Source organism: Rattus norvegicus, chromosome 7 (assembly GCF_036323735.1).
Source record: "Rattus norvegicus strain BN/NHsdMcwi chromosome 7, GRCr8, whole genome shotgun sequence".
Lineage (NCBI taxonomy): Eukaryota > Metazoa > Chordata > Mammalia > Rodentia > Muridae > Rattus > Rattus norvegicus.
In genome coordinates, this window is record NC_086025.1 from 87,798,341 (window position 1) to 87,824,708 (window position 26,368).

The window sequence follows — 26,368 nt, forward strand, 5'->3', positions numbered from 1 at the left end:
GGGACTCTGTGGAAGATATTTCCAGTTATTTTTAACCAATCAATGTTTCTGAGTATAGTCTTACTTACATGTAAATGTACTAGTATTTCCCTGACCAGAAAATAGATTTTGATTGCAGAGTGACAGTAGATTAGAAGGCCCAGAAACCAATGCGTTTGTCTCTCTAGATACGTTTATATCCTGTAAATAATGTACCTGTGAGTTGATTGTCTTCTATCACAGGAAAAGACCCTTTAACGTTTTGTAAAGGAAAGTAAGCCAGTGCCCCTTCCAGAGTTCTTTGTTCACCATTCATCCTCCCTGAATCACAGCCCTGTAGGAAAGAGGAACTAAAATTTGGAAGGCTTTGAACCAACTTGCTGAAAGGATTGACCTTGAACTGCAAATGGAAAGGTCAAAGGGAAGAGATTTGCCGTTTGTGGCTGTGTAAAAATGTGCCTCATAATAGGAGCTGCCGGGATGTGATTGAATTAACAAGGCCAGTGAGGAGGAACGGGTGCCCGGCTAGTAAGACACACATGCAGAAGGCAGCACACATGCTCCTGGCTGATAACACAGTGTGTAAGAATATCCTAGAAGAAATGGCAATGTGGGAGCAGATATGCTGTTTAAGGTTGCAAATTCTAATATTTTTCCCAGATAGATAGTTTGACATGAATTCCTCATTGGCTTGTTTTATTAAAGAGGACTGAGTTTCCTCATAGCAACCCTGTCTGACATTCTTAACTTTCCTATAAAGACTTTCAGAAGGAAAGCTGTCAATAGAATAAAAGAGGGTAATGGTCTGCTAGTTCTGGTCAGAACACTGTCGTGTAGGCATGTTTAATGCACATGATAGTGAGTTACCCACATCCATGAAAAGGAGATTCAGAAAGCAAGGGAAATGATGCTTTCTATTTTAGGGTTTGCATTAGCTACTCAGAAAACTGACCTGGAAGTTCGAGTCATATGAGGTGAAGGGATTACTTTATAGCACTGACAAACGTAATTCAAATACAAACCAGAAAGTAAAAGGGGGATGTTTGCCCGGAAACCAAAGAATTATTATTAAGTATTAAATAAATAAAAAAAAGAAAGTAAAACTTATTGTGTAATTAACAGACGAGTTCATAGACGAAGTCTACATATGCCTTTTCTGCTCTTGCTTCTCAGAAGTCATTCTTTCCCTAGTTCAGAAGTAACAAACCTTTCTGACTCGAACCTCCAGATGAGTAGGATCTGTAACTTGTACTAAGGTTAATCCAGGAGCAATCTGGTTGGATGTCAACATGGTTAGGGAGCAGGCAGACAGGTACCTAGGGGCTAACGTGATCAAAAGTTAACAGTGGCAGCTGCAGCACTAATAGGGTATTTTGGCAAATGGGGACCAAAAAAGACTGAAAATTGGTGTTAGTGGGTATGTTTGCAAGACATGACCATTTTCCCATCACCATCTTCCCGAGCATCCAAAGACCTTGTCGTGGGTGGGGCTTGTTGCCAATAATTACTAGCAAATTAATTGAGAAGGGCATGCTTTTGTTCGTCTTACCTGTCTTAGACATCCACCATGTACCAGAAAGTGAGCTGGCCTTCAGACAGCCAGGTGCTCCTTGGATCTCAAGGTGCACATCTTTCTCACTGATTTCTTTCTGTCCCTTTGGAGCAGGGCCCCATTGAACAGTTTATGTAGAAAGAACCACCTGGGTTCCCAGTTTTCAGAAACATTTAAGGAAATGTCACCAATTCCGACTTCACAGCCCAGTGAGTAAAAGGCATGTGAGTCTATGATTTCAATTTAGATGTTGTAAATGGTCAAAAGGATGCATGCATCAGTAGTTACAAAAACACAGAGGATGGCTTCTGGCCAGAGAAGTTTTTCTGGGAAAATATAGTCAGCTATGCAGACATTTGTGGCATGCTGGACAGACACATGGACAAGTGTGGCTCATTCTTTGTGTGTAAAGGATAAAATAATGGAGTGGAATGCAGAGAAAAGGGATGGAGAAAAGAACTTTACAGAATGAAAGAGATTTGGGGTAGATGGGTGGTGCCCAAATTCTCTAGTATGGCTACCACAGGACACAGCTACATTGTAAGTGAATTTGTATTTTATGGCCCCTCCTGTAAAGGTACCTATCAGTGAAATAGTGTATCTCTTGATATAAGTATGTTTCCAGTTTTTAAAAAATAACTTCAAGATATAAGTTGTATGTAACATGACATTACTGTAGATTCTCTCTTTATGTGGGTGATAAATTCTAGCTATATTAAACATATTTCATAACTACAATGTTGAATAGGTACCTAGTAAATAGACACTCATTAAAACAGAAGCACTTAATAAGTAGGTGAGGGGTTCAGAATGTTTGGGTGAAACTTGCCAGTTTTACATGACTGAAGGCAGTCATTTGGATAGTTAGTAGAAATCTATGACCAGAATGAACACTCACATTTAAAGAGGCAAGAATTATACTGATAAAGCAAAACTCTAGAACCCAGCCCCAAGTCCAAAACCCACATTTGTTAACTGTGCAGCTTTGGCAATGAGAGTTCTGCCCCTCAACTAACTTCCCTATAAAAGGGGGCTCATAATATCTCTCAGGCTCTGTAAGGATTAAGTTAATAAAAAATAAAACCCTTAGAACAGACGTGGCCATAAAAATCCAGTATATGTTAGTTAATATTTCTGTGATTGTATTATTGCCAAGTTCGTGGTCAAATTAATTCTGTAAGCCACCCTAGGAAACAAAGTTACTTCCCACCCCCAAGCCTGCTGGTTGTTCAGTCTGCCTATTGCAGAAGAGATATGGCATGGCCATTTGTGTAGATAACAATACAACACAGAAAATTCTAAATAACCAAGTATTTTTCTCTAGGGCAATAGATCTGGGAAATTGCCTCTTAAGATTGGTGTTCTCTCAAACATTAGAAATGTATATGTTTACTTAAGACAATAATAAAAAGGTATACAAAATTGGAGGTGTCGAGTTGGAAAAAGTTGGAGAGTTATTAGTGAAAATGTCAGAACCTGTCAGGAAGGAAATTGGTGTCCTTGGATAAGAGAAGAGATATTTGCAAAGAGGACTCCTTTGGGAGCATAGGAGAGCTATCCAAACAGGACATAGGATGGGAAGTCTGAAATCCACACAGCCAAAATCACAGGTATCTCGCCCCTGCCAGGACCATGTTTTCTTGTGGGACTGTGTATTTTTACCAGCCTGTAGTTTCTTAGAAAACTGCTTGAATCCAATTGTGAGGGTTCCAATTGTGTATTGTGATCTATAGGGGACTATCCAACCCCTTATTTTTATGGTGGGAGGAAGGCTCTAGTCAAGTCTAGGAGGAAGGCTTCTGGTCTACAGAGACAAAAGGTAATTGGCAAATGTATTTTCAACCACAAAAGTATCTATTGTTTTAGAAATGAGTAGTCTATTGCTTTTATTTCCCATTAGCTGTGATAATAAACTACCTGGCTCATGCAACTTAAAGGAGAGAGAATTTCCTTTGGCTCACGGTTTGGGAGGATACAGTTCATCATAGTGGGGAATCTTAGTGGATTTCTGTGCAACTAAGACTCCTCAGATCACTTCTAACCAGCAAGTTAAAAGTAGAAGGAGAGCTCAGGCCAGAAAGGAGACTAGACTATGACCCTCAAAGGATGACCTGCAGTGACCCACTTCTTCCAAAAGATTCCACAGCCACCCAACACAGCCTCAGGTGAACACTGTACTTTCAAAGTCTAACAGGAAACAAATTAATAATTTCACCTGAGAACATAATTGAACACATGTGTACCAGGTGCTCATAAAGTTGGCCCAAGAAGATGTGGACAGCCAACAACAGGGAAGCTGGAGGATGTTTCTAGGAGGTTCTTTCCTTTGTGTTACCAGGATGTAGAGGAGACTCTTTGTTAGAGTTTGAAGCTTGGTTGTATCCATGAGCCCTGATTTAATTCCCTACAGAAATTTGAAGAGAAAGCACATTTTCTACATAATTATCATGCTTTTCGGAACACTAGGGAGCAACAGCAGGCAGAGGTAAACATGAGGTCAGAATGTGGTCTCAGAATGTGGGTGCGTGATGGCATTTGCAATACCTTTCTTTGCAGTTTGCACACTTGCTGTTGCCAGGATACTTTATCAGTGCTTTTCTCTCATATGTTAACCATTTCAGTGTTCTCTTGTTCATCCCTAATAGCAGGACTTCCTCCCCTAAACAGGGACACTGGCAATTATCACTTATTTGGGAAATGTTTCAAGTTCACTGAAGCCCAGAACTGGAATCCAGTATTCCAAGCGCAGCCAGCCTCACCAGAAACTCACATATTGATGTTGAAGCCAAATAGAAAAGCTTAGAAAGGAAGGTAGCTAACCTTGAAAGAAAATCAGAAAACGGGAAAAGATACTTGGGTGAAAGCCATAGTGACCTCTATAAAAGCAAAGTTGTTTCTTCTCCTTCTCCTTCTCTTTCTCCTCTTTCTCCATCCCCCCTTCTTATTCTCCTCCTCCTCTTCTTTTCTCCTTCTCCTCCTTCTCCTCCCCCACCTCCTCTTCTCCTCCTCTTCCTCCTCCTCTTCTCTTCTCCTCCTCCTTCTTTCCATTATTTTATTTATTCATATTACATCCCAATCACAGCCCCCTCTTCTCCTTCCAATCTGACCCTTACAAATCCCTTCCCCTCTTTCCCCTTCCTTCTCCACAGGAAGGAGGAGCACCCCCTTGGGCACCACTCCACCCTAGGACATCTAGTCACAGGAGTACTATGCACCTCGTCTCCCATGAAGGCCCACTCAGGCAGTCTAGGTATGGTGAAAGAGATCCAATACAGATAACAGAGTCAGAGACATCCCCAGTTGTTAGAGGACCCACATGAAGACCAAGTTGCACATCTGCTGCAAAAGGTTACGGGGCCTATGTCCAGCCTGAATGTTCTTTAGTTGGTGTGTCAGTCTCTTTGAGCCTGTATAGGATCAGGCTAGTTGACTCAGTAGGTCTTCTTGTGGTGTCCTTTACCCCTCAGGCTCATTCAGTTCTCCAACTCTTCCACAAGACTCCCAGAGTTTGGCTATGGGTCTCTTCATAAGTTTCCATCTGCTGCTGGATATTTGTGTGTGCACACACACGTGTGTGTGTGTGTGTGTGTGTGTGTGTGTGTGTGTGTGTGTGTGTGAATGAATATCAAACCCAGGGCAGATGATAGTTAATGAAACTCTTGAAGTGGGAAAATGACTAACTAATGTGAGCGTATTTGTGCCATCCACTCATTCATGTAAACGAGTGCTTAATTGTACTGATCCACTGCCATTCAAAGCTGGCCCATGAGCAGAACAAACACATAGATGTCTAGGGTTGCTATGTGGGTGGGATTAATTGAGAAAGAAGAAACTAGCACTCATTCCCTTTTCTCCTTCCCGTTGCCATGCCTCCCACACTCCACAAATGGGGCCAATCAGATCACTTCTTCTGTAAGTACCCAGTTTTTCTTTCAAAGCTCAAGGTGTAGGAAAGGCTACGATTTAGAGTTTGAAAGAGCGGTCAACCCATACTTTCTTGTTAGTCTCCCTGCTCAAGTCTGATGTCAAATCCACCGTGCTGCCCACCTTTCAGGATCCCTCCTGATCCTGATCCATCTCTGGTCCTCCCTCCCATAGCACAGGACTCATTGTGCTCTGTTCTTTTTATAGCACTTGCCACAATCTTTTCTCCAATCAGGTTTAATGGTGTGTATTTCTCCCTCAGTTAGAATGCTAAAAGCTGGAATCTCACCTCTTTGTAGTTTTTGTTGTTGTTGGGGTGTATTGTTTTATTTTGTTTGTGTGTTTGTGTTTTCTTGAATGTTCTTGCTCTGCATCTATCAGAGTAGATTTGGGACCCATCTATTTGAGTTCAGGTTTATTCAATACTACTTTCTTTCCAAAGAATTATTTAGCAATGTGCACTTACCACAACGCCTGAGTTATGTGAGTGTTCTCTGTTCAATTTGCCTCTTAAATACATGATGACCAGTTGTTCCTGATTCCTCATTAGCCTGGCACAGAGCTTTGCAGGAAGTGATGCCTGCATTAATTGAAATTTAATAATGATTCACAACCTATAAGTTGTATTTAAAGTAATATAACATTTTGTAGGTCGAGAATAAGGAAAGACTACTAAAAAGAAAAACTCTGAGAAGCAAGTTAGAGACATTCTTATTGCCTTTGAGTATGCAGTAAGGATGTAAGAGAGGAGAACGAGCTTATTCTAACTTTCATGATAACTAATAAAGTAACCGTTAAAATTTACATATATTAATATTCATTACTTAAATTTATTGTATAAAGTATTGGGGGTTGTTAATTTTTTATTTGAAAGTAATAGGAATTGAGATATATTACAATAGCTATAAGTTTATTAAATGGATAATTGAACTATCATTACGCAAGTGGTAATTTATGGTGTGTGTAGAATATTTCTTCAGAGTACATCATCAAAATATATGACTGAGCCCTTTGTCTAGCTATTTATTTATTTATTTATTTTTGAGCAGGATTTCTCTGTGTAGCCCTAGCTATCCTGGAACTCACTTTTATAGACAAGGCTGGCCTTAAATTTAAAGATCCACCTGCCTTTGCCTCTGCTGGGGTTAAAGGCACATACCACCACACCTAGCTTGAGCCCTTTGTCTTAAAACTTGAAATTATTTTATCCTTTGTGGTTTGTACGATTTGTATATTACCTAAATACAAAGAAGTCCACATGCAGATGCCATGAGTCAGGGTTGGAGCTCAGTTGCTCTCATACAAGCACTTGCCTAACTCTACAGTCTGTATGTTCACTAAATCAATATTGAGAACATCCTGTATGGGGGTGTGGGGGTGGGGGAGCAGGAAGAAGGGTTTCTACCTGCCCAAGGCAACTTTGAAGCAAGGATGTGAGCAAACTTTTTGTGTTGCCCAATATGGCCTCGTCCGGTGGTTAGGAAAGAATTCCCATGGGATTGATAAATGACTGGATGCAGAGATGTAAGTAGTGTACTGCCAAGAAAGTCTGGTAGTGCAGACAGAGAAAAGGCCCAGTATTCAAATCCCTTTAGGGAGGCTGTCAGGGGAGAGGGTAGCTGAGAATAGGTAGAGCTCAGCAGAGATTTTTTTTTTTAAAAGATAATGGCTCAAGATTGCGTATGAGTTAGGGACTCAAGCACACTCCAGTGACTTTCTGGCCTGGCAGTGCCAGCCACTCAGACTTGAAAGAGCTTTGTTTCTGAGCTGTGGATTTTTTTTCTATTTCTGTCATATACAAAAAAAAGTGTAAAGGGCTTGGTGGCATAAGATAAAAGAAGGGCTGGAAAGATGGCTCAGCAGTTAAGAGCACTGGCTGCTCAACCAGAGGACCAAGGTTTAATTCCCAGCATTCACATGGCAGCTCACAACTGTCTGTAAATCAAGTTCCAGGGGTCCAACACCCTCGCACAGAAACATACAGGCAAAACACCAATGCACATGAAATAAAAATAAGTTATTTTTACAAGGAAAGGGATGTAAAGGACTGGTAAGACCACAGAAAGCCTACTCTGTCGTACAAGGGCCATGCCACTTTCCTTGCTTTGATGGCAAGTTGGAGAAGACTGAGTATTGGCACCCCTGTTTCTCCCCCTGTTTTCTGATGTCATCCTAGTTCCCTTTGCCAGAATCTAGGGATTTCCTTCCTGCCATGTCCTAGATCTTTTCAAACCCTATCATCATATTCCTAGAAATTTCTAGCTAATCCATTACCTCCTCTCTGTTCTCCATCCCTCCATGATAATTTATGCTATGCTATTTATATTTATCACTTGTGGCCTTCAGTCCTGCATCCTTCTCCCTCCAGCATCCTTCCCCACTCAGTCCATTCTCACATTCTAGCCAGCAGACCTTCCAGGTTCAGGTCTTGAATATGCTACTTCCTGATCAAGACAATCCTAGCCTCCATTGCCCTTCCATGAAATGAATTGTTCTGTGTGTCCTCCAGCTTATTAACAGTGGGCCGGAGTGCTAACATCATGTAACACTGATCTGTGTTCTTTGTTGTGCTAAGGTGCTGTCCTTCCTCCTATGCTGTCTCCACCAGGTTTGTTTCCTGCCTAAATTCCTTCTACACCACACAGGTCCTGTCCTGGGGCTTATGACTTCTAGGATATATTTCCTGACTGCTCAGATCTGCATCTGGAGCAGTTACTTAGTGAAAGTATACTGTCCAGTTTTCTGCCAGCTCTGGCACTGGTTCAGCAGTATTTTCAGCACTCGCTTTGCTGTCCATTTCCTAGAATAGACACAGTTCTGTAATTGAGGACAGTGCAGCTTGATTTTGTTCCCAGCACCTAGCACAGTGCCTGGATGTTATTGGTAGTTATCAATTGTTACCTGAATCTAAGCTACAAATTTGATTTCCAGCACATGGCAGACAGTGAGTGCAGATGGCTTGCCTTGCTTACTCTCTTGAAAAACAGTTGTGCTATGGTTATGTAGGTGGGAACTGATGCCAAACGTAAAAGTAGGTATGATAAACATAGAACAATGAGCACTTCTGGTGGGAAATTAGAGTTACAGCTGTGCTTCTCTCAGAAACTCTCCAACAGTCAGTGAGAAAGGAAGGAGAGCGAATGATGACCAAGCAGTATGATGTTGACTGGAATGAAAACCCATCCACAAGAGGTGTTTCAAGAGGCAGCATCATCACTGGGTGGTATATGTTAGTGTCTGGAGAACTCTGCAGGTGTGTGTGGATGGCTGGGAAACACTGCAGGTGTGTGCGATGACTGAAGAATCCTGCAGGTGTGTGCAGATGTCTGGGGAACACTGCAGGTGTGTGCAGATGTCTGGGGAACACTGCAGGTGTGTGCAGATGGCTGGGGAACAACACTGCAGGTGTGTGAAGATGTCTGGGGAACACTGCAGGTGTGTGCAGATGGCTGGGGAACACTGCAGGTGTGTGCAGATGTCTGGGGAACACTGCAGGTGTGTGTAGATGTCTGGGGAACACTGCAGGTGTGTGTGGATGGCTGGGGAACACTGCAGGTGTGTGTGGATGGCTAGGGAACACTGCAGGTGTGTGTGTGTGTGTGTGTGTCTGGAGAACACTGCAGGTGTGTGTGAGTGTCTGGAGAACACTGCAGGTGTGTGTGGATGTCTGGGGAACACTGCAGATGTGTGAGGGTGGCTGGGGAACATTGCAGGTATGTGCAGATGTCTGGGGAACACTGCAGGTGTGTGAGGGTGGCTAGGGAAAACTGCAGGTGTGTGAGGGTGGCTGGGGAACACTGCAGGTGTGTGAGGGTGGCTAGGGAAAACTGCAGGTGTGTGAGGGTGGCTGGGGAACACTGCAGGTGTGTGCAGATGTCTGGGGAACACTGCAGGTGTGTGTGGATGGCTAGGGAACACTACAGGTGTGTGTGGATGTCTGGGGAACACTGCAGGTGTGTGTGGATGGCTGGGGAACACTGCAGGTGTGTGAGGGTGGCTGGGGAACACTGCAGGTGTGTGTGGATGGCTGGGGAACACTGCAGGTGTGTGTGGATGGCTAGGGAACACTGCAGGTGTGTGGGGTTGGCTGGGGAACACTACAGGTGTGTGTGGATGTCTGGGGAACACTGCAGGTGTGTGTGGGTGGCTGGGGAACACTGCAGGTGTGTGTGGATGGCTAGGGAACACTGCAGGTGTGTGAGGGTGGCTGAGGAACACTGCAGGTGTGTGAGGGTGGCTGGGGAACACTGCAGGTGTGTGTGGATGTCTGGGGAACACTGCAGGTGTGTGAGGGTGGCTGAGGAACACTGCAGGTGTGTGCAGATGTCTGGGGAACACTGCAGGTGTGTGTGGATGGCTAGGGAACACTGCAGGTGTGTGTGGATGGCTAGGGAACACTGCAGGTGTGTGAGGGTGGCTGGGGAACACTGCAGGTGTGTGCAGATGTCTGGGGAACACTGCAGGTGTGTGTGGATGGCTGGGGAACACTGCAGGTGTGTGAGGGTGGCTGGGGAACACTGCAGGTGTGTGAGGGTGGCTAGGGAACACTACAGGTGTGTGTGTGTGTGGATAACTAGAGAACACCTGGGTGGGGAAGAGAATCCAACATGAAAATCTAAGTCCAGAATTGATTTGAACTCTGGTGTTTTTTCACTGACGGGAAGAACACATCTTGTGTAACGATATGGAAACAATGAAAGCTGGGGTAGCAGGGAGGAGTACAGGGGCTTCAGGTAAGAATAGGAGAGCAAAGTGGGTGAAAATGGTGTTAACTCCACAGAGATGAGCGCTCTAATACAAAGCTGCTACTGTGTTCTTTTTTTCTTTCAGGTACTTGGGGGACTTGTCTGGATTTTGGTCGCTTCTTCCAATGTTCCTCTACCTCTGCTGCAAGGATGGGTCATGTTTGTATCTGTGACAGCTTTCTTCTTTTCGCTTCTCTTCCTGGGTTTGTTCCTCTCTGGTATGGTGACTCAGATTGATGCCAACTGGAACTTTCTGGTAAGAAATTTTTATAGTAACTCTATTGAAGAAAATGTAATAAATGTGCAAATACCTCATCCTGCTCAAAAATGCCTGAATCTCTCCTCTTTCTGTTGCTCCATATAAGGGAAGATATGTCAACATGAGGAGGTCACTGTGGTGCCCATGTGTGGGTTTGGTGGGCAACAGGACCTTGGATTGTAAAGTTCCCACACTGATAGAACTAAGAAATCACACAGCTATTATTATGATTTATTTGAAAATTATTTCATATCATGCAAAAAATGAATGGAATTATGACTGAACAGTAGAACAGATGCCTTTGAGAACCAAGTCACATATGTCTTGAAATTTTCCATTCATTTCTTCTTCCAATATTTAAATAGGCTTAGTTATACCTTCATAGGAGGGACACTGATCGCACGACATACCCTCTCACCTGGAATACTAGCATCTATAGATTCTCAAGTCATAATACATATGTTTGTATATATGTAAATATATAATTAAGCATACAGCTTTAATTTGCATATTACCTACATGCATTGTATTATAATCTTTATGTCATCTGTAGTTACTTAGAATACATATTGTAAATGCCATGCACATAGCTTGCGTTTTGTTTTGTTTTTTTTTTTTTGAAAAAAAAAGATTCATTCATTGTATTTTATGTGTGAATGTTTTACCTGTGTGTATCTCTGTGCACTGTGTGCATCTCTGTGCACTATGTACCTTCCTGGTATTTGTGGAGGGCAGAAGATGGTTGAGAACTGTGATGAGGTTGCTGGGAATCGAACCAAGGTCCTCTGCCAGAGTTCAAGTGCTCTTAACCAGTAAGCCATCTCTCCAGTCCCTGCATGTAGTTTTACACTGGATTGTTTGGACAATGAAGATAGGAAAATGTCTGTATATACTTAGTATGACACAGATTTGTCTGACTCTTTTCAATGCATGATTAATTGAATTCACACCCAGGAAATGCAGACACAGAAGTGGGCAGAGTGTCCAAGCTTTTCAGAAAACACATAACTCCGTATTGTTTTTCAAAAGAGAATATTTTATAATTAGTTCTTCTCTGTCATGGTATGAATATGCTTGGCCCAGGGAGTGGCACTATTAGAAGGTGTGGCCTTGTTGAAGGAAGTGTGTCACTGTGGGTGGGCTTGGAGGTCTTCCTGCCTGAGGATGCCCAGTCTGTTCCTGGCTTCCTTCAGATGAAGACATAGAACTCTCAGCTCCTCTTGCACCATGCCTGCCTAGATGTTGCCATGCACCCTCCTTGATGATACTGGACTGAACCTCTGAACCTGTAAGCCAGCCCCAATTTAATGGTGTCCTTTATAAGGCTTACCTTGGTCATGGTGTCTGTTTACAGCAGTAAAACCCTAAGACATTTTTTAAAATTAATTACTGAGTCCCGAAAGATAAATTGATAATACGATGTAAAACTCAATGTTTAAGATAAACTACCATTCACTGCAATCCACTGACATTGTATTTTCCTGTGTATTATATGGAGATTCTCTTTCATACCATTGGCCCTTCATTCTCTAGGGCACATTTAAAAAACCAGTGGGGATGATTCCAACCCACGGTAGATGGGGCTTTAGTGATGCTCATAGGGAACCCCATCAGATTCGGAATCACACTTGGGTGTTTTGAAACTTAAGCCAGACCATCATTTGATCTTTATATGTTGCTTTTAAGCATAACAGCAGGAGAAATGTTAAAGGGGACTGTTTTTATTTAAAACTTCAGGAGAGCTATAATTCCAAATGTTTTCAGCAGAAGCATCCAGCAAATAGGGTTGCCCTCTAAGACAGCGTACAGGCTAATGGTGGCATGGGTTAAGATAAAACTAAGAAAGCAGTCTTGTGTAATGGTCACAGCCCTCAACGGGCTTTCACATGAAGCCTGATTTGCCTTGGACAAAATAGTTAATTTCTCTATATTTCAGTTCCCTACTCTGTAAGATGGATGTAATAGCAAGTGCTGTACCAGACGCCATTAAAGAATAATAGAAATAATGTGTTCATAGCACTGTTCATAGTGTTAATAGAAATAATGGTTCATTGTGTGGGGGGGTTATAATCGACAATAATTCTAATTCCTTAAAGACATGAGACCTGCAATTTGAGGGCTCTAGTTCTTTGAAGTTGCTAAGGTAGTGTTTTCCTACATTTTCCTTAATTGCAACATTTGTTATTTCATCGTGTGATAAAATCCACAGTCCCAAATTAGGGTTCAGGGGATCGTTCAGCTCCTCTCCCTAAGTGCCTGGCTTTCTCATGAGGAGTTCTGCAATGAATCAGCAGATCTCCAAGGTTACTAAGGGACAGCAGGTCTGCCTGGCATCAGATGTAAAGACCATACCAGGCGTCTTTGTTCTACTCTGCCCCTGCTGGTACTTCGGGATTCTTACTAATCACTGACTCTTCTAAGTGCTGTATCACACACTACCAGACCATTCCCATGGGAGTCCTGGATCTCCTGATGTCCTAGCAACTGAGTGTTCAATCTGGAGATGTTTCTAGGATCATGCAGTATCCTGTAGTCTTTCTATTTGGTTGATACATGTACCTTTTAAATGCTTAAATACTTTGCCAAGTCATTCCTGATCTTGTTAGACAGATACCCATACTGTAACCCTCCCCCTGCTAAAGTATTCTTAGTAGTTTATTGGTCTTCCCAACTTTGCATTTTCCTTCCTTTTTGCAGCATTCCATGTAATTGGCAAGCAATATACCACAAATGTTCTCCTCGTTTTAATTTCACCACTATATCAAAGGGACAAATAAACAAAACAAATGAAGGAAACCTCTAAGCTTTGCCCTGTAATTCATTTGGGAAGGTTACTCTGTGTTCCTGTCTATCTGTCAGTTAAGGAAAAGAAGTAGGTATGGGCTGAGGGAAGTGCTTAGAACCAAAAGTGTCTCAAATGCATAAACTTTTAAAATTTGAGGATATTTGTACAAACTTTAATACTCAAATGTTTCAATGTCTGGACCATTTCAGAGGTCATATTTTCCAGTTAACGTTGTCCACCACGCAGCAGCTGTAAGGGTTCCTGACTTCGTAGAGTTTACTACATGCTGTTTAGGGTTAGACAAAGATTTCCTTCCCGTGTTCTATGAGGCTTTCCTCACATGGATGTGTGTTTTGATCACATATCTAAGCCTTACATTGTGTTGTAATGCTTGGTGTGCGCTCCCTGGCCATGATGGTTTTTGAGTCATGGTCATCACAGAGTCCTCATCAGATTGGTACACGTTCTAGTTGCTGCATTCTATAATTATTAGACATTAACTGATAAAATATTATTTCCCCCTGGGAATAATTCAACGCTACTTTGTACTCCAATTGAGAGAGATAGGAGGGCGTTTTAGAAAAAAATCTACTCTCAACATGTGTTTATTGTAAACACAGTGATTTTTAAAAATTTTCTATATTTACAGTGTGTGCATGTGGTGTGCATGTATGTGGGTGCACATGCATGGACATATGTTTGGGTATGCATACATGTATGTACCTAAGCCTGTGAACTCAAGTTGATGTCAAGAATCGGCCTCCATAATTCTTCCACATTCATCTGTAAGGCAGGGTCTCATTCAAACCAGAGCTCCATGATTAAAGGGTAGGTCTTGGTACCCAGCTTGCTCTGGGGTTCCCTGACCTCTGCCTTCTGGAGATTGGGATATGAGTGGACCACCACACACACTAGGCATTTAAGTAGGAACTAGGGAATCCTGATTCTGGTTCTCTTGCTTACCTGGCAAGCCCTTTAACCACTAAGTCATTTCCTAGGCACATTTTCTATTTTTTACTAATTGTTATTAAATTCACATTCATAACGCAAGACATGTTTAGTATTTTTTCTACAGGCTTTCTATTCTGGGTATAGCTGGTTCATTAAAAACAAAACTGTTTCTCCATTTGAAGAAAGGCAAGCTTTTTCTGTTTCTGACTAATAGTGGAGTTGACCCTCAGGAGACCTTCTGCATGCTACTGCGTGCTAAGCAAGCTTTCCATCTCTGAGCTACATCTCCAGGCCTTTGTCACTTTTTATCTCGAGGCAGGGTCTTTCTTTCCCAGGCTGCCATTGAACTTGCTTTTGTCTCAACCTCCCAAGTGGTTAGGATCACAAGTCTGCCCTGATAAGAAGCCAATTTTGATTTTGATATAACGGAGGATTAGGGGCTTTCTCCCTGCCCATACTACTTAGGTGTAACTTTGAAGAAGAAATTGTGTTAGGGGAAATTAGAGGAAATATGCTAAGGAAGCATATTTTTAAGAGAAAGGTTTGCATCATAAACAATTAAATAAACCCCACTTTATTTTACAAAAGTCTAGCAGGCATACATTTAATTAGATTCCTGCTATGAATATCACTTAATAATTTAAATGGCCTGGCTACATTCTATGCCACTTTGACCTGAACACTTCTATTTTTTCCTTTGAGACTGTCTTGCTACATATATGTAAACCAGACTGTAGCCCAAACTGGTGAGCCTCCCTGTTCAGACTCCTAGGTGCTGGGATTATGCTGTATGCTACCAATAGTAAAATTCAGGTTTTAGTGGGTGTCTTCCCTTTTCCAGGCTGCAATGGAGCCAGGATTTTCCATAAGTGTACAGGTATTTTCCTTTCCTTTCCTTCTTCTCCCTCTCTCTCCCTTCTCCTCAAGCTATTTAGTGAATAGTCATCCCTGAACAAAAGAGCGGAGCACTTTTCTCAAGACTGGAATTTTTAAAATAGCCATGTGGGTTGGAAAAAATTCCAAGCAATGTTTGAGGTTGAGGCTGCTTGATAAAAGTGAGAAGAGGCAAGGGAGGCTCTGAGGTGTGCGAGTGCTAGCAGGATTGGTAAGGAGACCGAGCATGCAAATGAGACTCAGAATGGGAAGAGGCCTACCTTAATGAAGAACGGTCAAGGATGGTGGTTTGAAACATAGCCCCCAAGCAAAGCATTGGCATCACCCAGTTGCCTGTCAGAAATGCATAGCCTCAGCCAACCCTATCCAGTCTGCTGAGTCCAAAACTCGATGGTGATGCTCATTTGTCTCTGCTTAAGTTCTTTAGATGGCTCTGTTTTGTTCCAGTGTTTGAGAACCTCCAATCTAGTTCAAGTGTTCCAAACCATGAGTGAACCTAGCAGAAGATATTTTGTGTGACTCCTGTGTACATTAGGCCTTAGAGTAAGACAAACAGAGTGGTCAGATGGTGTGTAGCTCTCTAGTGGTCAGGATGCACAGGCCTGTGAGAGGCTTTCAAAATGTTTCTGCAAAGGCACCAAAGGAATCATCATGCAGTTAATAACTTATCTAAAACTACTTAGTGGTCAAAAATTGAAAACAACAAAAAAAGTTAAGTAATCTCAAAGCTACTAAGTAACAGGCTCTGAGAAAGATTTAGAAAAGGAGATTTTGCAGAGGCCTCCATCCAGCAACTCATGGAACAAATGTAGAGAGATACCCACAGCTAACCACAAGGCACAACCTAGTTTATTCTGCAGAGAAGGGAAGGAAAGATTGTAGGAGCCAATGGGGTTGAGGACACATGAAAATCCACAGAATCAACAAACCTGGACTAATAGGGACTCACTGAGACTGAACTATCAGGGAGCCTGCATGGGTCTAACCTAGCCCTCTGCATATATGTTATAGTTGTGTAGTGTTTTTGTGGGACTCCTAACAGAAGGAATGGGTGGCTGATTCTGATCCTTTGGGGACTTCATGCTTCTACTGAGGTGTCTCATCCAGTCATGATGTAAGGGGAGGTGCCTAATCTTACTGCCACCTGATATGCCATGTTTGCTTGATATCCTTGGGAGGCCTGCCCTTTTCTGGGGGGAAATAAAGGAGGAGTGGATGGGAAGGAGGGGTGAGAGGCAGGACTGAGAGTGGAGGAAAGAGGGGGGTCTGCAGTCAGGATATAATATATGAGAGAATACAACACCATCCACAACACCATCGAGATTCTGTGTTGTGCACAGTGACTAGGTTCGGCCAAATATACTGTGACTCCCTGAGAGCCACCCAAGGAGAATGTGACTTGGTTTCAGATACTTAAGCATATCCCACATCTATTGAAACCCCAGAAAGAAAGTACCATAAGAACCAAAATCACGTCACAAAAGCTGATGGTATGGAGTCATGCAAAGAATAAGCAGGAAATTACCTAACAGTTGCAAGTCATGTTACTAAACTGTATCTTTGCCTTTCTGTGTGAAAGGTGTCAGAGGTATATGGATGGCTATGTATGTGTGTTCATGTGTATGCATGTGTCTTGGGTATTGCTTTTTCTTAGGGGCCATCTATCTTGCTTTTTGAGACAGAATCCTGTTGTAGTAAAAATGAACTCTGTTCCACCTTTGATCGTGCAGTTCCCAACTAAAAGACACAAAACCTTATATTTATAATAAGCCCCAAGACCACTAGAGCTGGGCAGATATCAACCCTCTGAGCTATTTGTCTACTTCACTATCAATAACCCCACAATATAGCATGCCATGTTGTGCCTAAAGTGTTTTACTCCAATTGGCCAGCCCTCATGACCATGTACTCATGATTCACCTACCCCATGGCATCTTCTCCTCCCTTCACCTCTCTCTTCTCTCCTTGTGGTCTCTGCCTCAGACCCCCAGCCCTCGGAACCAAAACCCCACCTGCCCCTCTTCTGCCCATCTAAAAGCTGTAGGCATCTTTATTCAACTAATGGATTTACACCTCCTTCCTGGGAGCAAGCAGACCTTGGGGGTCAGGTTTTTAGCATTGCAGTACATAGTAACAGACCAGACCTCCACAGAATCCCCCTCTGGGATCTGGAACTCAACCAGACTAGCGGTTTATCAAGCCTCAGGGATCTGTTGTCTGTCCCCACCTCCTCAATACTGAGATGACAAATGTATGCCGCCATTCCGGGCTTTCTAACATGTCAGGATAGGTCCTGTGTTTGCATGTTAAGGACTTTATTTTCTGAACTATTGTCGTAGCTCCCAGCTTGGCTATTTAGGATAAAAACTAAACATTCTCGAGAGTGAGTGACTAATAGTCAATCTCAATGTACCTCAATTTTACAGCTATTAATAATTAATAACCCAGTAAGATACACTTAATTCATGAGCCCACTAACCTTTGCCCATGAAAATTTATTGAGTAGCCGCATGGCCACATGTGTCTGAGCACTGGGTATGGGTTAGATGTATGGTCAGTATGTATGCTATGTGGATCACTTCACAATGACAGGTATTTCATAGAAAACATTTTTCCATTGATACTTTATGTATCTCCCCCTGGTTAAATTTAACTTAGCATTCTAGGCATAACAAGAACAATTCTATGGTCAGTGCTGTTGAGTGGACATTTACAAAGACAGTACAACATTCCCTTTTGCAATTTTGTTAGTAATATAATTTGAGAGGTGAAGGGTAGACTTTGAAGAGAGCTTTCAAACATGCAAATTAGCACTGTTACTATGGAATTTTCTCCAAAACCTAGCAATAGAATGCCCATACGATCCATGAATCTTCCTATATGTATATTTAAAGGCAATGAAGTCAGTCTGTCTGTGCCCACATTTTCCTTGCAGGACTGTTCATAGTAACCAACTATGGAATCAGCTTAAGTTTTCACTAGTCATTGATAGGTAAATAAAACATATCGTATATACACAAAGCTATTTGCCTGTTTAGAATTGAAGACAATCCTGGTATTCTCAAGAAGACAGGTGGACATGGAGGATCCGTAAAATGAATAAGCCAGGCACCAAATGATGTTCATCGTGACATCACTAATTGGTATAAAGTGAAAAAATTGAACTCAGAGAAATAGAGAGTAAAGTGATGGCTGTGAAAGCTGTTGGGGAGCGAAGATTTGGAAGGTATTGGCCAAAGCATTTCAATAACTCAGCAAGAAATAGTCCCTTCGCAGGCTCTATAGCACACACTCTAGTTAATGACAATTATTCTGGAATATTGCTGAGTAGGCTTTGAGAGTTCTCACCGTTTAAAGGGTGAGTGTGTGAGATGACGATGCTGGAATGTGGCAGCTATAAATATAGAATATGTAGATGATGTATTTCAAGTAGAACTGGATTGTGAAAGGTTATGCTTCATATTAATTCCAGTCCTGCACAAAATAACTTAAAATTGTTTGCAGTAGTATATATTCCTTGCTTTTAATGAAATATAAGGCTATATGCCATTGAATTCTATCACTAACTCTGTATCTTGAAGAATATAGAATAGTATATAATTATAATTTCAATAACAAATAATAAAATATTTATTAAGTGTATGAAATTAATATAATTTTACTTGAACTTTAAAGATGGCACTTTAATTTTAAATTTAATTTAAAGACCTTTTATCTTTTTTTTACTTTTTTTTTACTTTTTTTTTTTACTTTTGTTTTATTAACTTGAGTATTTCTTATATACATTTCGAGTGTTATTCCCTTTCCCGGCTTCCGGGCAAACATCCCCCTAACCCCTCCCCCCTCCCCTTCCTTATGGGTGTTCCCCTCCCCACCCTCCCCCCATTGCCACCCTCCCCCCCACAGTCTAGTTCACTGGGGGTTCAGTCTTAGCAGGACCCAGGGCTTCCCCTTCCACTGGTGCTCTTACTAGGATATTCATTGCTACCTATGAGGTCAGAGTCCAAGGTCAGTCCATGTATAGTCTTTAGGTAGTGGCTTAGTCCCTGGAAACTCTGGTTGCTTGGTATTGTTGTACATATGGGGTCTCGAGCCCCTTCAAGCTCTTCCACTTCTTTCTCTGATTCCTTCAACGGGGGTCCTATTCTCAGTTCAGTGCTTTGCTGCTGGCATTCGCCTCTGTATTTGCTGTATTCTGGCTGTGTCTCTCACGAGAGATCTACATCTGGCTCCTGTCGGTCTGCACTTCTTTGCTTCATCCATCTTGTCTAATTGGATGGCTGTATATGTATGGGCCACATGTGGGGCAGGCTCTGAATGGGTGTTCCTTCTGTGTCTGTTTTAATCTTTGCCTCTCTATTCCCTGCCAAGGGTATTCTTGTTCCCCTTTTAAAGAAGGAGTGAAGCATTCACATTTTGATCATTCGTCTTGAGTTTCATTTGTTCTAGGCATCTAGGGTAATTCAAGCATTTGGGCTAATAGCCACTTATCAGTGAGTGCATACCGTGTGTGTCTTTCTGTGATTGGGTTAGCTCACTCAGGATATTTTCCAGTTCCAACCATTTGCCTACGAATTTCATAAAGTCATTGTTTTTGATAACTGAGTAATATTCCATTGTGTAGATGTACCACATTTTCTGTATCAATTCCTCTGTTGAAGGGCATCTGGGTTCTTTCCAGCTTCTGGCTATTATAAATAAGGCTGTGATGAACATAGTGGAGCACGTGTCTTTTTTATATGTTGGGGCATCTTTTGGGTATATGCCCAAGAGAAGTATAGCTGGATCCTCAGGCAGTTTAATAAGACCTTTTATCTTATTGTAATTAATGTGAATATCTCTGTGTATTAATCTAAATTGATATTATATTCTATTAGAAAATTCAATATATGAGAAAATTTACTATTGTAGCAAGTAAAATAGATTCACTGATATTTTTGATTAGTTCTTTGAGATTTCAGAGCTGCTCGTACAACATGTTTTGATCATATTCACCCAAGGCATGGAGTTCTGTATCACCTCTTTTAAAAATGTGCTTTAAGTCCAATTTGTGCTCCCAAATGTTTTTGAACCTGTGGCCTTCCACTGGAAAGTGGTCAACTTATCACTCCTTCTCCCAGCAGCTAACAGTTGCTATCCCTCTGCAGTTAAGCATGGGCTTATATTGATTCTAATGGTCTAACTTTGCTAAAGCATTCAAAATAAACAATGGATATACTTAAGACCATTTGATTAAATGGTCTGAGCTTCCCTGTCTAAAGTTTCATTTAAAATAAAGAGCAGGAAAGCATCTTACAGTTATTACCTCTAAATTCCTCTCCTCTACTCTTTCAGGATTTTGCCTACCATTTCATAGTCTTTGTCTTCTACTTCGGCGCCTTTTTATTGGAAGCAGCGGCCACCTCCCTGCATGACCTGCAATGCAACACTACGATGGTTGTGAAGCCGCTACTGAACGATAACCAGTACAACATCAACGTGGCTGCCACAGTAAGTGCTCCGTGAGGAAAGCATCGTCCTTCCATGGTCTCCAGCATCCAGGAGACTCCTCAGGCAGCAGCAGTCTTATAATGGTAGCCTTTAGAATCAAATGTGTATTAGTTGTTTATCTGTTCAGTGTGAGCAAAGTCTTCCCATCACTCCCATTGTGGGCAACTCAACTGTAGCTCAAAGCTGTTGGCATTATCTGGGAAGGCAACCAGTCTAGAGCATTTGATTTTGTAAGGAGAATCCACTGTAGTGTTCTTTCTTTCTAAATTTTCAGACCTGAAGGGGGACTTTGCTCTTTTCAACCTTGTGTCCATTTTCAATTGGGACTATATCCAGTATGCACTATGGACTGGTCAAGTAGAAGGGTGTTTTCTCAGGGTGGGGCTGACATGAATAAGTTTCATTTCTTATTGTTGGGGTCAGTGCTGGTGAGTGGGAAGGCAAATTCAGCAGTTATTTTAACAGATAAGATATAGGAGTAAGCCTTCTGTGGGGATTTTAAAACATGAATCCACTTTCATTCATACAATATAGTGAACCTGTCATTTTGTATTAAATAATGCAAAGATTCATGGATAATTTTGTTTTCATGGATAATTTTGGAGGGGAGGGTGGTTCAAGACAGGCTTTCGCTGTTTAACAGCCTGGATGTCCTGAAACTCACTTGGTAGACCAGGATGGTCACAGACTTCCTGGATAATTTTGAAAACGACCACAGATTGTAACTACTTTCTGAAATGAAGTATCTTGACTGATATTTAATAGTATCTTGACTGATATTTAATAGTTCCTATTTAGTGAACCTATTGTCTTATCCTCTTTAGCCTTTAACCCCTAAAGGGTCCAACTTTTAGAATTTTCTAGACGGTTCTTTTCTAGATGTGCCTCTTCTGAAATTCTGTCTCTTTGACCCTCTGCCAGAGGGACGCCAGCTCCATGTGTAGACCAGTGCTTCGAGTCTTTCATGGCATTCCATTCTTTACACCCTCTCCAGTCCAGTCAGAACTCCAGGTCGTGAGTTTTCAGTAGCTAAAGTTGATCAGCCATTCATGTGTCACATTGAGTTAAATCTTCTGCTTTTCTTTTTCACTCAGTATAGTTGAAAATGAGGGTAATTCCTTCTCACTATTGATAGATTCCCAAAACAATTATTCTCACCCAGAGGACATTGTCCATATTAAAAGTATATTACAAAAACAGGCGAAATGGGAAGGGTTGATTAAACTGTGACAAATGTCTGTGGATGGATCTGTGTTCCCTTCTCTGTCTACAGTCTCCTGGTTAGGATTCTCTGCCCTTGCCACACACCAGGCGGTAGTGACACATACCTTTAATCCCAGCACTTAGGATGCAAAGGCGGGTGGATCCCTGAGTTTGAAACCAGCCTGCTCTATCAAATGAATTCCAAGACAGCTAGGACCAAGCAAAAAAAAACCTGTCTTCAAAATCAAAGAAACAAACAAACAAACAAAGGAATCTCTGCCATAGATAGTCACATTTTGTCATTTTGAATTGGCCTGTAATCTTTTCTTTGTCTCACAAGCCCCTGAATGTCATGTGAGGACAATGGGGACTATGTGCTTATCTGCACCAAACACAGTGATGTATGCACAGTTGGGGTTAGTGACATCCACCATGACACCAAGAAAAAAGCTCCAAGCAGGACTTAGGCTGCAACAACTGTCTCCCACATGAGAAGGAGTAGAACTCAAAACTGATTCCTATGGGGTTTGTCTACTGAGTTCTAAAAAAAATGACAGAAGTGATTTGATGTGTCCTTAGGATCTGATAGTTACTGTCTTCTTAGCTATGAAACTATTGGATGATGAGATAACTCAGACTGAATTTTTTAATACACTGCCTGGGGTTTCATAAATACTTAACAAGCGAGCCTGACATTGAGCAAATGGTGAACGTAAGGCTGCCTGTAGATTTCAAAGTTAAGAGCTATAGTGTACAAAGGGAGGACCAGTGCTGTGAGGCAATGAAACAAAGTCACTGAAACACAGATTGCTCTAAAATATTGTCCTGTGTTGAAGTATCTACAGGTCAGTTGGCGAGTGTTTGGTCTCTCAGGATGCAACTTCTAAAAGTCCATGTTGTGAATCTGATGACAGCATCTCTCTCCTTTTCATAGGTTTTCGCCTTTATGACCACGGCTTGTTATGGTTGCAGTTTGTGTCTGGCTTTGCGAAGATGGCGACCGTAACACTCCTTGGAAACCGACAGTTGTGTGCTAGTTTCATTTGTCTGCTTTACATGTCTGATCACTTGGGCACCATTTGTCCCAATGTAACATTCCAAACATCATTTGCTTAGTACAGAGAGAACCTCAGTGAAACCAAGTTTGTTACATGGGCGGGATTTTCATTTTGTTCTAATGTTAGAAAAGTATACTTTTGTTTTTTCATCTCTTTTCTTTTTAAATACATTTCCCTTGTATATTCTTAAAATATACAGGCACTGTTCACAAAACAATAGTATTCCTTTTTTTTTATGATTTTGGTTAAGTCACCCAAACCTTAATAATAGTAAAAACTAAAACATCTCAAGCAGACTTCTCATTTAATTCTATCTTTAATGTAAAACAGGAAATGATACACTTTTTTTTAACCAAAAGACCAGGCAGCACCTGCATAGGCTTTAATAAGCCTTATTATAGCTTCTGGGGCAGTTGTTCCATCCTGTGGTAACAAAAGCAGCTGCAGATAACATGTAAATAAATGTCTATCCTAATAAAGCTTTATTTACAAAAAGGGATCGAAACTGGATGGTCTGCAGACCACAACTTTATCAACTACTGCCATAAAAACCTTAGGTGTTTTGCATTCTACTGAACCAATCATGAAAGTTTATCAACCTCACTAGAAAAGCCACGTAACATATTTTGTTTTGTTATGCAACAATCACATTGCCTTTGTGTAATAGTCAAATATTACCCTTGGAAGGGCATATAGTTTCTCAAGCTAACCCCGGCAGAGCCTTGGATGTATAGCAAAATAAGGTAGTAAATAAACTCCAAACTAATGATTTCCTAACAGCTCAGCAAGGCACTCACACGAGAGTGCTTAAAACATGATCCCCAGAGGCAATTAATCACTACTGGATCTAGTATCTTGCTACTGATGTCTAACATTGGTTTATTTATGCCATAGACTGTGGTTGTTTGCCCTGTGCATGAACATATAAATATTTATGTGTGTAAAGCTTTTCCAGATAGCTCTCTGAAGAGTTGAACTTTTAACTTCTGATTGTTTTTGCATTGCTATCTGAACTAAATTTGAGTAACATCAGCTATAACATAAAGCTATAGATTCTTACATGCTTTGATAATATCCCAGATATCTATGTTGTTTTTACATTGTGTCAAACAGGCAAAGGAAATTTAGCAGAACAGCTAACACAAAAACGAGATCTAGCTGAATAGGACACAATCCTAGTCCACCTATATGTGTCATGGGCTTGGCAACATAACACGACTGGCCACAGTTCCTACAGCATTCTCAGACAGGGGACGTCCCTATTGTTTTAACAGGGCTGCCTCTGGAAATGGAGGCTTGACAATTGCTTTCTAGCTGACTCATCACCTAAGAGTGCCATGCATGGTTGGGGTATTGGACTCCCTGGAACACAGTGAAAAACATGAATGAATAACATAACCAATGCCCAGTGATCAAGTGCTGTTTATCTAATACTCCTCCAGAAGAAGAACCAACTAGAAGCTCAGTTTGTAACACAGCTGAAGAAGAGATATATTTCTATATGTTGCGTGATGAAACCAGTCTTATGGCCTTACACTCATGTCTTATCTCTTCTAAAATGCCTGACTTCCTTCATATTTTTCCAGCTCCAGACCACACACCTGAAACCTGTATTATGAATACTATGAAGTCACAAATGTGCCATAAAGATACATTGTACATTGTACTTGGAATCACTAAAGTGTAGTACACTAGAATTTAGTGGAGGTTTTATTTTTCCCAAGGTGTAACAGGCCATGTTCAGTGTGGTATCAACTAATTAATTCATTCAGATGTATTGGTGGGACTTCTATAAATGGATTGCTACTAGATTAGCAAGGACCAAGCCCAAAGCTGACTGACTGTGAATACTTAGAACTGGAGATGAACTACATTCTACATTTGTGAGCTGAATGACAAAGCACTTGAACAGAGATGATGGCGTTTAAGATTCTCGTTATGTATCTTAGCTATAAAAATGAAAAAGTGTTGGTTGGTCTTAAAATCTGATAAATTTATTTTATAAGTGTTACAACTCTAATAAAGTATTCATTTGATAACCTTTTGGGTCACTCTTTTTTTTTTAGTAGGAATCAGAATGAAATTCCAGGCCCATGAGTGGGCTTTGTTTTTTATAGTTCTGTTTAAATGGGATCTCTCAGAAAATGTCAGTAAATCAAGGTAAAATCTGGAGATGTACCGTGAGAGGGAAATCAAAGCGAGACGTGCACTCCACTTTATTTTAAAAGTATCTGGTCCATGTGCTGTGTACGCCAGGTGGCATTTAATGCATTTTAAAAAATATTGTCTCCCTACAACTCACTAGAACTACTGGAAGGCCTGGATACCATTACCTTATTTTAAAGATTAGGGGACAAAAACACCTTGGAGGACAGCCAGAGCCCTCCATTTACCATGAGAAAGTAGGCTTCAGAGCATCTGTCTCGATTTCTCTGTAAGCCTCCATTCTCCCAGATTTTTACTTCCTTCCCCCCCAAAAAAAAAGTATTCAAGAGAATGTTTAATCACATAGTCATGTCTTGTCTTAGACTGTTCTTTGTCCTAAACGAGACCCCTGATTTTCATTAAACTAGTATAGGCCAACCTAGGAGGAGAGTGGTTGGAGTCTTGTCTCCAATATACAGCTCTGGTTTTGATACCCAGAATCACAAAAGATGCCTGTAATCCCTCCACCCAAGAATTGGAGGCAGAAGTATCAGAAGCTTCAGGTCATCACTGGCTACATAGTGAGTTCAAGGCTAGCCTGGAATGTGTAAAACCTTATCTCAAAGAATGAGAAGGAATCCAGGCCAAGCCTGCATGAAGAGGGCACTATTGGGCAGCTATAGTCTGGACAGACCCATGAGTTCTTGACTGCCTTATTCTTTAGTCTGTTCATCTTGGTATGGAAGGGAATAGGTTAAAGGAATCGGGAGACACTTCAATGAACTTCATACTTCATCCTGAGTCAGCTATTTTCCAATAGTTGGCCCAATTGCATAGCAATTCCTAAAACTGATCTCAATAGACCTTTCTTTTTTTAATTATATATTTTATTTATTTACATTTTAAATGTTATCCCCTTTCCCAGTTTCCCCTCCAGAACTCCCATCCCATTTCCCTCCCCCTGCTCCCATCCGCCCACCCACTCTCTCCCGCCTCCTAGCGCCAACATTCCTCTACACAGGGGCATCGAGCCTTCACAAGACCAAGGGCCTCTCCTCCCACTGATGCACAACAAGGCCATCCTCTGCTACATATGTACCTGGAGCCATGGATCCCTCCATGTATACTCTTTGGTTGGTGGTTTAGTCCTTTGGGAGCTCTGGGAGGTCTAGTTGGTTGATATTGTTCTTCTTCCCATGGGTTGCAAGTCGCTTCAGCTCCTTCAGTCCTTTCTCTAACTCCTCCATTGGGGATCCCATTCTCAGTCAGGCTCTGGCAGAGTCTCTCAGAAGACAGCTATATCAAGCTCCTGTCAACAAGCACTTGAACATGTCTTTAGGTGTTTCTCAGCCATTTGGTGTTCCTCAGTTGAGAATTCTTTGT

The 26,368-nt window shown here is 41.5% G+C and overlaps 1 protein-coding gene across 1 annotated transcript in view; it reads left to right on the top strand.

The window, feature by feature from the left end:
- The window catches only part of Mal2 (mal, T-cell differentiation protein 2), a 32,981-nt gene extending 8,102 nt beyond the window's left edge, over positions 1 to 24,879 (top strand). Inside the window, exons 2-4 of the mRNA NM_198786.2 lie at positions 10,286 to 10,456; positions 20,424 to 20,579; positions 22,717 to 24,879. Coding sequence (NP_942081.2) covers positions 10,286 to 10,456; positions 20,424 to 20,579; positions 22,717 to 22,788 — 399 coding nt within the window. The 3' untranslated portion in view covers positions 22,789 to 24,879. The remainder of the gene's footprint in view (positions 1 to 10,285; positions 10,457 to 20,423; positions 20,580 to 22,716) is intronic.
- The last annotated feature ends 1,489 nt before the right edge of the window (positions 24,880 to 26,368 follow it).